General features: G+C 48.3%; 1 protein-coding gene across 1 annotated transcript in view; it reads right to left on the reverse strand.

Moving 5' to 3' along the window:
• Positions 1 to 13,972, reverse strand: part of LOC146007462 (uncharacterized) — a 185,763-nt gene extending 171,791 nt beyond the window's left edge. The window contains exons 1-4 of the mRNA XM_083145834.1: positions 13,917 to 13,972; positions 8,372 to 8,524; positions 6,923 to 7,114; positions 6,405 to 6,528 (exon numbers count right to left, since the gene is read on the reverse strand). Coding sequence (XP_083001960.1) covers positions 6,405 to 6,528; positions 6,923 to 7,114; positions 8,372 to 8,479 — 424 coding nt within the window. The 5' untranslated portion in view covers positions 8,480 to 8,524; positions 13,917 to 13,972. The remainder of the gene's footprint in view (positions 1 to 6,404; positions 6,529 to 6,922; positions 7,115 to 8,371; positions 8,525 to 13,916) is intronic.
• Positions 13,973 to 14,599: the final 627 nt, after the last annotated feature.

Raw genomic sequence — 14,599 nt, forward strand, 5'->3', positions numbered from 1 at the left:
TTGTGATAACTCAGAGGACAAGCGAGACATGACCTCTGTAAGCTGTGCGGCCCAGAACGGGGGGCCCACAGGGGCTTGTGACACAGAAGGGTTTACAGTGCATTTATCACAGTAAAGAACCCCTGGAGAGGAAGGAGTAAACTTAGAATTACATGTCTTACAAGCAATTGTCTTGGAGCTTCCCCCTGCCATTGCTATGTCACAGAGATTCCACACACTACCACACACCCAAGGGAGAGTAGGTATAGATTAGTCCAGGTAGAAGGACTGGATAGGACAGACAGTGAAAGAAAGGAGCTGCCACACGGTCTAAACAGCTCTATGGTCTACGATCAGGGAGCGCTATAGCCCTTGAGTTTTAACACAGCCCAACTACCTCTCTCTAAGCTCTCAACCAGCCACTGTAACTCACAGTACCGGGAGAGCTTGTAGCAGGACGGTCACCAGGAGAAGGAATGCACTTGCAGCCTTTGGTGGGGCTGCAGCGGTACAGGAGAGCCTCCAGCAGTTAGCAGCGGTGCCAATGGAAAAAAGATGGCCGCCGCGTGTATCTCTGGGTATAGCCGGGGCTGCTGGGAGTACCACGCGGTAGCTCCGCCCCCCCGCCCGGCAGCTCTTGCTTCTCTCCGGCGCCAGGTTTAAAAACCCTCTGCTAGCCGCCTTTTGTTTAAGCCCTGACCACCGCCGCAAACAGCGGTGGCAGGGAATACTAAGGAACTGCCGTGCTGTCGGCGGTGAGGCTGTGGGAGGACCGCAGCGCGCTTTGGTGGGTGGCGCCGTTGCCTCCCGAGGCGGTGGTCTCTGTAGCCAGGGAGCCAAGCAAAAACCTTGGCAGCGGCTGGCTCCCTCCGGCCGGCTCCCTCGTAGCAGGCAGATAGTGTAGCACTATCTGCCTGTCCTCTGCACAGAAAAAAAAATTCTGTTTAAAAAAAAATAAAATAATGAAATGCTCTGAGAGCAAAAGTGTGTCCGCTCCCTTGCGGGCACAAACTAAGACTGACCTGGAGGGGAAGTAGAAGGGGAGGAGTTAGCCACTCTAATCTTTTATTTAAAGTGCCCATGCTCCCTGTGGTCGCCTGCTATTCCCCAGTGACACCTAGTGGATGAAGGAGAAAGGAGCAGAGACTCTACCTCGGCCTCTGAAAACTCTGGATGAAGAGGCCGCTCCTCTGATGCGACCTGAAACATGCCGACGGCCCAAAGGAAGGTCCAGTGTAGCGTCGAGGAGGAGGTGTGGCCGAGGGCAAAATTTGATTTTCCGGCCTGTGATATCCATTTGTCTAATTCCTCCCCAAACAAAATGGAACCAATGAATGGAAGAGCCTTTACTGCTTTCTTGTATTCAGTATCAGCCTGCCACTGTCATAACCATAGGGTTCGACGTGCAGAAACGGACAAGGTAGACATCTTTTGAACCTTCTCCCAGATAAATAGCGGATTCCTGTACATGTTCGGCTAATCTGGCAATCTCTTCCATTGGAGCACCTGCACGTAAGCTTTGTATGAATTGAGCAGCCCAGGTCTCTATTGCTTTGTTCACCCAGCAGCCCACCATGGCTGGTCACAACATAACCCCCCCGCCACCGAGCATATCGCCTTAAGCGATGCATCCAACTTCCTGTCAGGAAACTCTTTAAAGGTGGAGGCACCGGGCAATACGGTCTTCTTTGACATCCGTGAAGATTCAATAATGAGCGGGGTTTCGCAAGCCTATCTACCCTCTGCAGACAAAGTGTAAATATTTAACATACAACGCGTAATCTGAAAATGCTTGCCAGGATGTTTCCAGGCTTAAGTAGATCAGAAAACCAATGATAGGGAATACGTGGCGCGATGCTGCCTTAAATCACTATCCCCGAAGTTACACCTTTACTTCATAACACAAGACTGGACAAAATTGGGATACAGATAAATGGCGCAATTGGATACTTGAAATTTTTACGTTCAGTGTCTTCCTGAATATGGTCGTTCTCAACAGGTGTTGATCACCAAGCCGCGGTATTCAGCAAGTGCCAAATGAAAAAGATAAATAAACAATAATTAAATTTCTGTGTGTGTGTACATTGTATACATTGTAGGGGGGGGGGGGATATTGGGTATTGGGGTGCGCATCAGCGTTAGAGCTTCATAGCGAAGCGTACGCTGACCGCACCCAAATACCCTTCCCCCCATACAATGTATTTTGATTTGTTTTAGATTAGCGTTGCGCCCTTGGGTTTCCGTCTCACACGGATCCCGCTAGGCATTCTTTACCAGTTTGATGTTATGTATTGATTTGGTTGATCCCTTGCCGTTTCTACATGATTTGCAATTGAAACATTTGAAGAACCCTTTGTTCTGTATGGATTTGTTTCCCACCAGGCTTGTGACAAACATGACAAAGGATGTGACCATGTAAAACATTTCCTTTCAACAGACTCATCTTTAAAGAACTCACAAATTTGTTTCTTTATGGAGAACGTACACTTCATCCTGTCACATAATTATTTCTGGCGCAGCGAGCCATGCGAGGGGACGCGGTGCACTTTAACCTGTGTATGTCGACTGTGTCGAAATTCGGGTTAAAAAAAAAAACAGTGAAAAACCCCATGTTGACCTTTTGACTGTTGACTTAACCCATGTAGCCCTAATGACCCGGTCGACATTTCTGCGTGTCGACCGAGACGCGTGTCGACCTAATGGTGTCGCCCTAATGACTGTCTAACAACTTGCTGGTGACCAACTGATCCACACCCATAATGGCCCTTATTCTGATCTGATTGCAGCACAAATTTGTTTGGAAAATGGGAAAAACCATGCTGCACTGCAGGTGAGGCAGATGGAACATGTGCAGAGAGAGTTAAATTTGGGTGGGGTGTGTTGAAACGGAAATCTAAATGGCAGTGAAAAAATAATGCAGCCAGTATTTACCCTGCACAGAAAAAAAATAACTCACACAAATCTAACTCTCTCTGCACAAGTAACATCTGCCCCCCCTGCAGTGCACATGGTTTTGTCCATCTAAGAAGGATTTTGTCAGAAAGAATTAACCAAAATAGGGCCCTAAATGAGGAGGAGATTTAGAGGGGACTAAAGCCTTAGACAAACTAGCCACCGAAGAGGCCAGCGCCTGAGCCCAGGCGGCTGATGAACTGGTTGTCTAGCAGCTTCCCTTTCCTTACGGGCTGCTAGGAGCTCCCATGATAGACCTGCCATAACCTGGGAGCAGGAAGAGTAACCAGGAGGGAAGCTCCGCCCCCATCATTATGGTGCCGTCTTTTAAAATGGCCACAGACAGCTGTATTTGTACTGCCGGGACACCCGCTAGTCCAGTTACCGGCAGGCTACTCACCTCTGCCCCAACGCAGATGCCCCAACCGGATGCGGTCAGGCTTGGGGCAGGAGACTCTCGCTGAGCACAGCAGGTCCGGGCATCCGGAGGTCTCTGAAGCTGGGAACCCCAGCACGAACCATAGTGGCGGTGGGGTTTCCCCGGCAATCCCGCGGCGTGGACAGGCAGTGGCAGCGCTGCCCGTCTCCTCACATGCTGATTGTATACAGATACATTCCTGTGCCAATAAGACACCAGTGCAGCCTATATAACACACAAGGCCTTCACCCTCAGCCCCCCCCAATAGGACAGAAGAAAGGTTGGTGGATAAATGGCGCTTAGGTGATTTCATTCATGAAAATCCCCTAATAACTAACCCTATAGGAAGGAGAACATGAACAACACGTCCAGCTCCGTCGGGCACTAACCTAAAGGTGCCCATACACGGTACATTGGTTGGGACTGAGGAGATGCGCGGTTCTGCACACATCTCATCGCACAGCTCCAAACATATGCAATGCGATCTAGTCCAAATTGCATACAATAATTGTATTATATATGGGCACCTTTAGACTGCCTTGAGGGAGGGTATAGAGTGGGAGGAGCAGCCACACTATGTTACATTTCTTGAGGTGCCACACTCCCGGTGACTACCAATCTATAACCCACTGAGAACATCTCCAGTGTCTCCTGCTGGATGAGGAGAAAAGATAGACGATCTGGGAAACCAATGATGGAGGAACACCTGAAGATGTGTACACACGGAGCAATATGATTGCTAGCAATCATATTGCTCAATGTCTAATTTTCATCAGCAATGAAAAGGAGACACTGCCGGGGAAAGCCGAAAGGGGGACACAGCCAGGGCCGGTGCGGGCGCCGCTCACCTGCACCAGGGGAGGTGCTGCCGGCATGCTTCTCCACCCCATGTGGGCGCCGCTTACCTGCTCCACACGAGGCGGGGGGGATGTGTCCGCCGCCCGCCTACCCCGGGGACATGCTGCGCCGGGGGATGGGTGTTCACCGCTGAGCTCCTGCTCCACGTGAGGCGGGGGCTGTGTCCGCCGCCCGCCTCCCCCGGGGACATGCTGCGCCGGGGGATGGGTGTCCACCGCTGAGCTCCTGCTCCACGCGAGGCGGGGGCTGTGTCCGCCGCCCGCCTACCCCGGGGACATGCTGCGCCGGGGGATGGGTGTCCGCCGCTGACCTCCTGCTCCCGGGGAAAGCCGCTGGTTGCAAGAGCATGCTCCTGTGACCATTGGACACATATATATACATATGGCACCTCACACACTTACATATTGGAGAGATACACAAAACACCACACCCCCCACATACACAAAAACTGTACAGCGCGCGCGCACACACACGCACACACACACACACACAGAAAAAATAAATGCTTTATAGGTGCTAAATCTCAGGAGTGGATGTAGAATTCATCAACACACAAGGGCTATCAAGTCAGGAGCGGTGTGTTTGAAACACCCCCACCACACCTGATTTCATTGCGGTCAATGAGTATCAATGCAAACACTAACATTACGGTGGATGTTTTAACAATTTACAAACTTGGGCCTTTGGCGCAGCATAAGACGAAATTTTACAGCAATTTTTTAAATTAAAAAACCACCACGGTTTTCCTGGGCAACGCCAGGCGGTTCAGCTAGTAAGAAGTAAGTGATTATTCCTCACCTGCGCTGGTATCTGTAGGGATTTCCTCCTCCTTATACTGCTGATCATCCCTCATATATGTGTCTTCCGTCTCTGTATCTTCTTCCTTATCTGTCACACAAGACTCTTCTCCTTCTGCCTTAATATCAGTCACATCCGTCTCTTCTTCTCCCTTTATTTTTTCGGCCTTAATATCAGACAAATCTTCACAATGAACCTAAAAAAATATCACATTAGTATTGTCTGATGTTATGGAGATTACACAGTAGACTATCCCCACCTACCTGATCCTCCTGTGGGGTCCTGTGAGTCTTCTCTGTACAGTGCTGGGAATACAGAGGAAGGGGACATCTCTCTGGGGTATCTCTGGTATTGAGCCCATCTGTAGGAGACACACAGTGACTGAGGACATTGTATATATATGTGATTATCCTGGTAATACAGAGGACAGGACATCTCTCTGGGGTATCTCTGTTACTGGGCCCATCTGTAGGAGACACACAGTGACTGAGGACATGGTATATATGTGATTATCCTGGGAATACAGAGGACGGGGACATCTCTCTGGGGTATCTCTGTTACTGGGCCCATCTGTAGGAGACACGCAGTGACTGAGGACATGGTGTATATGTGATTATACTGGGAATACAGAGGACGGGAACATCTCTCTGGGGTATCTCTGTTACTGGGTCCATCTGTAGGAGACACGCAGTGACTGAGGACATGGTATATATGTGATTATCCTGGGAATACAGAGGACGGGGACATCTCTCTGGGGTATCTCTGTTACCGGGCCCATCTGTAGGAGACACACACAGTGACTGAGGACATTGTATATATGTGATTATCCTGGGAATACAGAGGACGGGGACATCTCTCTGGGGTATCTCTGTTACTGGCCCCATCTGTAGGAGACACGCAGTGACTGAGGACATGGTATATATGTGATTATCCTGGGAATACAGAGGACGGGGACATCTCTCTGGGGTATATCTGTTACTGGCCCCATCTGTAAGAGACACACAGTGACTGAGGACATGGTATATATGTGATTATACTGGGAATACAGAGGACGGGGACATCTCTCTGGGGTATCTCTGTTACTGGCCCCATCTGTAGGAGACCCACAGTGACTGAGGACATGGTATATATGTGATTATCCTGGGAATACAGAGGACGGGGACATCTCTCTGGGGATCTCTGTTACTGGCTCCATCTGTAGGAGACACGCAGTGAATGAGGACATTGTATATATGTGATTATCCTGGGAATACAGAGGACAGGGACATCTCTCTGGGGTATCTCTGTTACTGGGCCTGTCTGTAGGAGACACGCAGTGACCGAGGACATGGTATATATGTGATTAGCAGATGATATGTGTATACAGGGGGCCCCCATACCAAATGTAATCTCTTCTTACCCAGTGATGTGAGGGGCCGGTGATTCTCCATCATCACATCCTTGTACAGATACTTGTGTTCCTCTATATACTCCCACTCCTCCATAGAGAGATATACAGCGACATCTTGACACCTTATAGGAACCTGACACACAACGATACAGTCATCACCCAGACATATCCGCCGGTGTTACTGTATAATGTCCCATTCCCAGCAGCTACCTCCTCGGTCACATCCCCCGGTGTTACTGTATAATGCCCCATTCCCAGCAGCCACCTCTCCGGTCACATCCCCCGGTGTTACTGTATAATGTCCCTTTCCCAGCAGTCACCTCTCCGGTCACATCCCCTGGTGTTACTGTATAATGTCCCTTTCCCAGCAGTCACCTCTCCGATCACATCCCCCAGTGTTACTGTATAACGTCCCATTCCCAGCAGTCACATCCCCCGGTGTTACTGTATAATGTCCCATTCCCAGCAGTCACCTCTCCGGTCACATCCCCCGTGTTACTGTATAATGTCCCATTCCCAGCAGTCACCTCTCCAGTCAGCAGTTGATTGATCTTGTTGGTGAGTTCCAGGATCTTCTGCTCATTGTCTCTCCCATGTATCAATGAGTGAGGTGGAGCCACCATAATGGGGATCTGGGTCCTTTTCTGTCCTTCTGAGACACAGGGAGAACTACTGGGTGTCTCATGATCACCAGATGTCTTCTTCACTACTGTGTAACCCTGTGTAAAAGAAAATACACTATCACTGCAGACACTCCCAGTTATGACCCTCTATTATTGCTATCAGTGTAGTCACTGTGACACTCTCAAGATCCACCAGTCAGGTCACAATAGTATTACTATAGATATAAGTGATGTCACAGTGACACTCCCAGATCCCCTCACCTCTCCAGTCACATCCCTGTATTATTACTATAGATATAAGTGATGTCACAGTGACACTCCCAGATCCCCTCACCTCCCCCGTCACATCCCTGTATTATTACTATAGATATAAGTGATGTCACAGTGACGCCCCCAGATCCCCTCACCTCCCCAGTCACGTCCCTGTATTATTACTATAGATATAAATGACATCACATTGACACTCCCAGATCCCCTCACCTCCCCAGTCACGTCCCTGTATTATTACTATAGATATAAGTGAGGTCACAGTGACGCTCCCATATCCCCTCACCTCCCCAGTCATGTCCCTGTATTATTACTATAGATATAAGTGATGTCACAGTGACACTCCCAGATCTCACCTCCCCAGTCACGTCCCTGTATTATTACTATAGATATAAGTGATGTCACAGTGACGCTCCCAGATCCCCTCACCTCCCGTGTCACGTCCCTGTATTATTACTATAGATATAAGTGATGTCCCAGTGACGCCCCCAGATCCCCTCACCTCCCCAGTCACGTCCCTGTATTATTACTATAGATATAAATGACATCACAGTGACACTCCCAGATCCCCTCACCTCCCCAGTCACGTCCCTGTATTATTACTATAGATATAAGTGATGTCACAGTGACACTCCCAGATCCCCTCACCTCCCCAGTCACGTCCCTGTATTATTACTATAGATATAAGTGATGTCACAGTGACGCTCCCAGATCCCCTCACCTCCCCAGTCACGTCCCTGTATTATTACTATAGATATAAGTGACATCACAGTGACGCTCCCAGATCTCCTCACCTCCCCAGTGATATCCCTGTATTAGTACTATAGATATAAGTGATGTCACAGTGACACTCCCAGATCCCCTCACCTCCCCAGTCACATCCCTGTATTATTACTATAGATATAAGTGATGTCACAGTGACACTCCCAGAACCCCTGACCTCCCCAGTCACGTCCCTGTATTATTACTATAGATATAAGTGATGTCACAGTGACACTCCAAGATCCCCTCACCTCCCCAGTCATGTCACTGTATTATTACTATAGATATAAGTGATGTCACAGTGATGCTCCCAGATCCCCTCACCTCCCCAGTCAGCAGGTAGATGATCTCCAGGGTGAGATTTAGTATCCTCTCAGTCATGTGACTCTGGTCCTTGTCCATCCTCGGGGAATCAGTGACGTGTCTCATCATCACGTGATGTCTAGTAAACACTCCGTTTCCTCACCGCTCCGTTGTCTAGGTGTAAATATAACTACAATAAACACCACACAGTACACATGTAACTAATAAGGTAAAGGTACAAAAAAATCCACACAGAGGCCCAAAAGCAGCCTCTAATGTTACCACAAATATCTATGTGTTTGCCTAAGAAAATTAAGTATTCTTCAATAACCCGAATATCAAGAAACATATTTGATATACACCAGCTTTATTTATGATCTGTTCCTCCTGTGGACAGGGGAACAAGCGGATCTGGAATCTTATATGCAAGCTACTAATACCCATGACGCACCCATCAAATATAAGTAGAATATCCAACCAACAGCCATAAATTATCTGGATGTGGCAGTCACCTTACAAAAAGGACAAATACAAACAGAGGGTTTTCTCCCGAAATAACACAGAGGTATACCCTATTACTTTCCTCTAGCCACCACCCAAACCATTGAAAAAGGGCGTACCCAAATCGCAATTTATGCGAGTGGCTGGAATTTCTCACACCCATGAAGCGGCGGTAGAAAGGACCAGTGCAGTAGTGGATACATTCTATTACAGGGGATATGACTTATGCACACGGCAAAACCTGCAGGAGGGAAGTCCAGGCTATGAGGTAGGTTAGACCCTAAACGCAAAGAATCAGGAGAAATACAAGGCTGGAGGGAAATGTAATGCCCCCATGGCTAGAAGTTTTTTTATTTGTCAACACATTTGAACACTTTTTTTGTACATGATAACTCAGTTGATCCTCTCTGTAATGCACTTTTCACTTTTCAATGTAGCCCATATCCCTTTCCACCCATGTGTGCCAACACTTTCCGAGTCAGGCAAATCCGTCGGAGAAGAAAGCTGGTGGTTGTTGTTGACACCAGGACCGAACGGCAGCTTTCACCCCATCGTCAGAGTTGAAGTGTTGACACTTAACCCCTTCCCGACATATGACGTACATGTACGTCATATGACGGTTGCGGGGGAATCAAGCCAGCTCACGGAGTGAGCTGGCTTGAAAGAGAGCAGGTAATGGCTGTATATTACAGCCAGGTACCTGCTCTCACGGCCACGAGCGGCGAGTTCGCCGATCGTGGCCGTTTAACCCTTTAAGCACCGCGGGCAAAGCGCCCGCAGTGCTTAAATAGCTGATCGGAGGGGGGGCGCCCCCCTCCGGCGCCGATCGGGGCCCCCCGCGGCATGATCGGAGGGTGCCGATCGGTTGCCATGGCAGCCAGGGGTCTAATGTAGACCCCTGTGCTGGCCATGTCAGCATTCCTATTACATCCTGAGGCAGGAAGTGCTGAAAATCACTATGTTCAGCCATAGAGCTCTATGGCTGAACCTAGTACAGGCGATCGCGCCCCCTAGTGGTCAAGTACACTAGGGGGCCTTGTAGTAAAAGTAAAAAAAATATTAAAAGTTCAAATCACCCCCCTTTCCCCATTTCACAAATAAAAATAAATAAAAAATAAAAAAATAAACATATTTGGTATCGCCGCGTTCCTTAAAGTCCGATCTATTAAAATATAACATTAGTTATCCCGCACGTTTAAAGGCGTAAACGGAAAAAAATTCCCAACGCCAAAACTACGTTTTTTGGTCGCATCGCCTACCCAAAAAAATGTAAATAAAAGAGATCAGAAAGTCGCACATATCCCATAATGGTATTAATTAAAAAGTACACTTCAGCCCGCAAAAAATGAGCCCTCACCCAGGTCCGTAGGTGGAAAAATAAAAAAGTTATAAGCCGCAGAACATGGCAACGCGACGCAAATTAGAAAAAACGTAAAATTTTCTATTTTTTTTTTAGTGGTAAAACGTAACGAAAACTATATAAGTTTGGTATCACCGGAATCGTAACGACCCATAGAATAAAGATAACCCATCATTTTAAACGAACTATGAACTCCAAAAAAAACGTAACCAGCGCAAAATTGTGGAATTGCGTTTTTTTCCCTTTTTACCCCACATTGAACTGATTCCCCAGAATATTATACGGTATAGTAAATGGTACCATTAAAAAGTACAACTTGTCCCGCAAAAAAAAAGCCCTCGTGTCGTACGGACGGTGTAATGGTTAGCATTACTGCCTCACAGCACTGAGGTCATGGGTTCAATTCCCACCATGGCCCTAACTGTGCGGAGTTTGTATATTCTCCCCGTACTTGCGTGGGTTTACTCCGGGTACTCCGGTTTCCTCCCACAATCCAAAAATATACGGTTAGGTTAATTGGCTCCCAACAAAATTAACCCTAGAATGTCTGTGTGTGCGTGTACATGTGGTAGGGAACATAGATTGTAAGCTCCACTGGGGCAGGGACTGATGTGAACGTTCAACTATACTCTGTAAAGCGCTGCGGAATATGTATGCGCTATATAAGAAACTGTTAATAAATAAATAAATAAATAAATATAGCCGGAAAATTAAAAAAGTTACGCTTATTTGAACGCGAGGAGAAAAAAAAAAAGAAAAGTTAACAAAAAACGCCCGGTCGGGAAGGGGTTAAAGTGCTCTTTCATCTTTGGGAAGAAGTCAAAGTCACAGGGCGCAAGGTTGGGGCTGTACGACGGGTGTGGCAGAACCTCCTTGAACTGCAGGCGCTGCAACCCTCTTCCCAAAAATGAAAGAGCACCTTAACACAGGGCTTGACAAAACCCGGGTGACAGGTGACCATGGCGACCAGATTTGCCAGGAAGCAGAACCCCCGGGCAGAGTGGTGGCTTGAATTAATGTCAGCAGCGGGCCCAGTGGTGGATTATACTGTTAGATATAACAGCCAGCGCGGCAGAGCGGTGCACAACTCACCTGGCTGTATCAGAGCAGGTCCGCAGCACGCCTATTTCAAAACTCAAGCACGGAGCTGCGGTGGTAGCTCCTGATTGGCTCGCGAGCCGGCTTGACTGATACAGCGGCAGCCGGGAGAGCTGTGCACCGCTCTGCTGGCTGTTATATCGAACAGTATAACCCACCGCGGGGCCCGCTGCTTATGTGTCTGATGGCAGGGACACCAGATGCTGCTACCAGCGCTTCTGACATTTATACTGTCCTGCCAGCATTTAGGTTAAGTACACAGCACTGATTATATTGGGAGAGAGGATGGGGAAAGGGAGAGGATGGGGAAAGGGAGAGGGGGGGGGGTCTAAACAGTGATGCCTGTCTCCTCCTCTCCCTCTCTCACAGTCACACTGCCACTCACTGCCTCTCCCTTTTACCCATTTTCCATCAGTCTCCATGTCACTCACTGCTTATCATCCTATCACCCTCTATCTATCCCTTTCACCCACTTTTGGTCACCATCTCCCTATTACACACTGCTTGTTCCTGTCAGTCACCCCTTGTTTGTCATCCTTTTTCTCTGCCTCTCCCTGTTCATCTCTATGCCCGGTGTGTGGCATAATGTTCAATAGGCATTATGGTGTACCTTTTGACACTCACGGTTCCTATTTTTAGTTTTTCTGGCTCCCACACTTTCATCCCGGCTCCTAGATTTTTTTTTTAAATTGTCAAGCCCTGCCTTAAGGGTCAACACTTGAACTCTGACAACGAGGTGAAAGCTGCTGGTCGGTCATGGTGTCGACAACAACCACCGTCGTCAATCATTAGCGCACATGCAGGGAAAGGGATGGAGACGTTGTTGAAAAATGAATGGTGCATTACATAGAGGATAAACAGAGTTGTCATGTACAATAAAAAGTGTTCAAATGTGTTCACAAATAAAATACTTACAGCCATGGAGGCATTACTGTTCACTCCAGCCTCGTACTACTGTGGAAACTGCAATACTCCACTTCGAGCGCAGTAGTCCAGAGGGCAACCAAGGCCTTGTGGCCGATAATTAAGAGAGAAAGAGCTTTACCCAGCAACAAGACCAGACCTACGGTGTGTTACACAAGGGGCAGAAATATGAGGGATATAGTGGTTCACACTGATATCACCAACTGTGAGAGTACGACAGTAACAGCTACGACATTCCTCACAAAACAACCGGGCTGTTACCGTTGCCGCAAGTGTAAGAATATGGTAGTGTGCAGAAGCGATATACTGTATACTTGCTCCAAGTTGATATAGTATTTAGCAATAAAGGTTGTACTACATCTACTGTATTAGGCATGTAGGGGAAAGATTATATTGGTCCGATATATTCGGGTATTAAGAAGCTAGATCAGTGATGTCAAACTCATAGCCCTCCAGCTGTTGTGGAACTACACATCCCATCATGCCCTGCCACAGATTTTATACAATGGATTGCTAAAATAGTTTCCTCTAGGGAGCCGTGATTATAAAAATTTGGAAACCGCAGCCTATCTAGTCATTAAGGGGGTGTCCACAGGGTTCTGAACCAAGTCCCAACAATTATACCCCCCAACCTTTCACCTGCTCCGAGTAGGTGAAGAGAAATTTGTGATAACCCCTATGGAGAATTATCGCACGTGTATAACAGGATAGCCGCCATATAGCGGGTCCTGGAAAATACACATTTACACTATTTTTACCAGGAAAACAGGTTATCGTATCTAATAGCATATCCCCCATAATTTTAATAAACTACAGGCCGCTCCCCCTGTATAGTAGTAACTGGACAACAGAGGCCACTCCCCCTGCATTGTAGTAATGGGACAACAGAGGCTGCTTCCGCTCTATAATACCAAAAGGACACCACAAGATGCTCTATGTATTATAATCATCCTTATAATCCACCTGTTGCTCCCCCTGTATAACTGGACACCACAGGCCGCTCCTCCTATATAAAAGGATGCCGCAAGCCGTTCCCCCCTGTATCACAGGATGCCGCAGGCACCTCCCCCTGTATAACATGACACCGGAGGCAGCTCCCCTGGTATAACAGGAGTCCACAGGCTGCTCCCCCTGTAAAATAACACAGGGTTGCCTACCTGACCCTCTCCTTCAGGGAGAAAATGCTCTGTTCCTGGACTTCTCTGGTAATGTATGATTGCCATCACCTGTGGGGAGCTAGGTAATTCATAAAAAAGGTGTTTCACCACAGGTGATGGCAATCATACATTACCAGAGAAGTCCAGGAACAGAGCATTTTCTCCCTGAAGGAGAGGATCCTACAGGTAGAAGGCAACCCTGTAATAACACCAGGGCGGCACAATAACATCACCTGCTGCCAGATACAGCAATGTCTTCTCTCGGTCCCCCGTAACTTAATCACCGTGGCTGCTGGAAGTGAGAGGCCTCAGGTAAGATCAGCAGCGCTGCCCCAGCAGGAAGCCGAGATGCTGCAGCACAATAAACGCCGGGTTTGGTCTTCGAGAAAATGACCGCCGTTCCCTCACACAGGGGACACATTTTGTGGACCCTAGTCGTTTATACAGCATGAAATATATCTGTATGTATGAAATATATATGATACTGGTGACATAACTCATTCTATACATTTCCCAGGGAAATTACCTCTTCTAGAAGTCCGGCAGTGATGTCCGTGCGTCCTCATACAGCGGCACCCATTTTGTTGTGGTTTATACACAGCTCCCATACTCCCCTGCGGCTGTAGTGTAGTGGGGCAGAGTGGGAGGAGCTGTGTTACCAGGGAAACGTCCCTTCCTGGTGTGCATGGCAGGCAGGAGGGAGAGTGCTGCAGCTGGCACCAGGTGACCCCAGGTATTATACTGCTAGTAACAGCATAGTAGTGATTGCTGGGTGTGAGCCATAAGGGCACTTACAGGGGAGCTGCTGTTCTACTCACACAGGCTGCAGTATAATGGTAGCTGAAGCTGATTAAGTTACGGGGGACCGAGAGAAGACATTGCTGTATCTGGCAGCAGGTGATGGTATTTTGCTGCCCTGGGTCCCTGGTGTTATACAGGGGGAGCAGCCTGTGGCGTCCTGTTATACAGGGGGGCGGCCTGTGGTGTCCTGTTATACAGGGGGAGCGGCCTGCGGCATGCTGTTATACAGGGGGGTGGCCTGTGGGGTCCTGTTATACAGGGGGAGCGGCCTGTGGCGTCCTGTTATACGGGGAAGCGGCCTGTGGTGTCCTGTTATACGGAGGAGCAGCAGCCTGTGGTGTCCTGTTATACGGGGGAGCAGCCTGTGGCGTCCTGTTATACAGGGGGGAGCGGCCTGTGGCGTCCTGT

Source organism: Crinia signifera, chromosome 6, assembly GCF_055691185.1.
Source record: "Crinia signifera chromosome 6, ASM5569118v1, whole genome shotgun sequence".
Lineage (NCBI taxonomy): Eukaryota > Metazoa > Chordata > Amphibia > Anura > Myobatrachidae > Crinia > Crinia signifera.